Consider the following 2,584-nt stretch of genomic DNA (forward strand, 5'->3'; position numbering starts at 1 on the left):
TGGGAAAGAGACCATAGTTGTTGCCAACATCAAGAAAGCAAGGTTGCCATGGTTTGACATCATGTCATTTTGTTTTGTCATTTGCAATTGATAATATGACAAATGTGAACAATAAAATGAAATTTTTATAATTTAATACGGATGCACGGGAACAGTTAGTGTATTATAAAAATAAAACAAACATTATGCATGAAGTACTTTTTCATATTAAAAACATTTAAAGCTTTATAATTATTTATTTTAAAAGACATAACTAGTACCATTCCAACAATATTTAAATGTATAAAACTGACTTTTCATTTTTAATTTATACATTCATTTGATTATTTTTCCCTTTACTATCTTCTCTATTTTATAATTTCTTGCATTATGAACATACAAAACTGAAATTTATAACTATTAGTGGTTAACCATTGGACGATGTTCCACCAATATTCATATTAAATTCTCCATATAAAATTTACAATCAAATAGTCTGAACATAAAAATACAAGGCTTTTGAGAATAATAAATAGTGCCTTTTTAAGTTTACTATATCTATTATCAATGGTATTTTACCTTATTTTAAGCTAACAATTTATACTCAATACTATTTTAATGAATTGTCTTAAAATATAAACATAAATCACGCAAACTTATATCTATTATATAGAATAAAATTTATTCTGACATTTGGTTACTCTCAACTATATCTATATTTTGTTCTTAAAAATAATAATTGCGTTTTATTTATTTTAAACATTTAAAAACAAGTCTTTTAAAATTCTAGTAATCAAGCTTCTTTGGTCTCTTTCTCTTGATGGCAGAATGTGCACTCATTTTGATGCATGTATTATATAAAAAAAATAATAAGTCTTATCTGATAAATGCTAAGTCCCATGATAAAGGATTTACAATATACGATAGAACCCGACATACGAGATATCTGTAATTCTTAACTATCGACAACAATTTTAACATAAGTTTTAAATTTAAAATGGTATAATTCGATTTATATATCTCAGTGTTCGGCATAAGGGTTCAGTTGCTTGTTTTAGATCTGGTCCAAACTGTCCTTCAGTATGAGTTCAGACGTATGTAGTTTGAAGTTCAGTATTCGAGCTAGCCCGAGGTGTTGTCGTACAACGGTTCCTTATAAGTTGACCGAAAGTTGTCCGGAACTGGCGTGACATAGAGCAGTACAATATGAAGTTGATGGCTCCATTCAGCAGTGCCAGAGCATCCATCAGTTCTCCGAAAAGATCATAGCATCGCTTGAAGAAGCAACGGCCCAGCGCACCGCTCATTAAACCTGTGGAAGATTTTTACACTGTTAATACATTATTTAGGGTTGTCGCACAATACTTTAATTTTTTATCTACACTAGTATTATAAAGAAGAAAGATTTGTATTTTTGTATGTATTTGATTCACGCAAAAACTATTGAGCTGATTTTAAACATTCTTTTACCATTAGATAGGTAATTTATATGTGAGTAACATAAGCTTTACAAGTATAATATTCAATTTCACGGGGGCGAAGTCGCGAGCAACAGCTCGTTTATTATAAGGAGGCAAACAAGTGAGCGGCTACTTGAATTCGCCGATAAAAATGTGACATTCCCGCGTAGTACAATGGGTAAACACCTCGTGATCTTAGAATAATTGAGTTGCGGCCGGGATTTAAAGAAAGGGTTTTATGTACTTAGTAGAAAAAACATTCCTGTGCCTAGGTACTTAAGGGAATTGAAAATGGAAATCTTTCTTAGAAGTTAAAAATTTATTTATTTACCGCTTAGTTTGAATCTGGTCATGAGAAGTTATTTAATATAAGAAATTATGGTTGATCTGCATTCTTTAACAATGCATGGACTTTTATAAAAGAACTAGCTTTCGCCCCCCACTCCGACCGCGAGAAATGAAAAGAAAAAAAAGCAAGTAGCTTATGTGTTCTTCCAGACTATCCTCTATATCTATGCCAAATTTCATCGAGATCCCTTCAGCCGTTTAGGCTACAAACTCTAACAAACATCCATCCATATAAACTTTCGCATTTATAACATTAGTAAGAATTAGTAAGATTAGTTAGATAAATAGTAAGATATCTGACTATCGTAACTGCGTTTTGCACTAGAAAACATTTGATTTGTTTTATTTTTAACATTACATTTTTTAAAGATACAAAAAATTTTTTTCATACTGACTACCCATTTTCCTATTCCGTAGAAAATTCATCACTACAATACCATAGCATTGACGTAATCGTAAGTTTGTCGCTGACAGCTTGAATGTCATTAGGATTTGTCAATAGAATGAACAAAAGTGACTTGTTATTTTTATATGGTAATAACTACAACTTCGTTTTTTATTACTCTTAGTATTAATTTATAAGTAAGCTAGAACAAGATAATTCTGCATAAAGTGGCACTCACCAAGGATGCCTTGAGGGAATTCAGTCAGTAGAAACAACAACAGCACGGCTACTAACATTTTGGTCGTACGATCCGTTCTCTTCTCAGCTTTGGATCTCTTCGTCAGTTTCCTCGTGAAAACATTACCGTTCGTAACTACCACACTGCTTGCGGGACAAGCATTGTAACCTTTAA

General features: G+C 31.5%; 1 protein-coding gene across 1 annotated transcript in view; it reads right to left on the minus strand.

The window, feature by feature from the left end:
* Positions 1 to 674: 674 nt before the first annotated feature.
* Positions 675 to 2,584, minus strand: part of LOC106102117 (probable G-protein coupled receptor 139) — a 25,519-nt gene continuing 23,609 nt past the window's right edge. The window contains exons 6-7 of the mRNA XM_013281526.1: positions 2,411 to 2,578; positions 675 to 1,291 (exon numbers count right to left, since the gene is read on the minus strand). Of these exons, the coding sequence (XP_013136980.1) occupies positions 1,068 to 1,291; positions 2,411 to 2,578 (392 nt within the window). The 3' untranslated portion in view covers positions 675 to 1,067. The remainder of the gene's footprint in view (positions 1,292 to 2,410; positions 2,579 to 2,584) is intronic.

The sequence above is a fragment of the Papilio polytes genome, unplaced genomic scaffold (genome assembly GCF_000836215.1).
Source record: "Papilio polytes unplaced genomic scaffold, Ppol_1.0 DF823923.1, whole genome shotgun sequence".
In the NCBI taxonomy this organism is placed as follows: Eukaryota; Metazoa; Arthropoda; class Insecta; order Lepidoptera; family Papilionidae; genus Papilio; species Papilio polytes.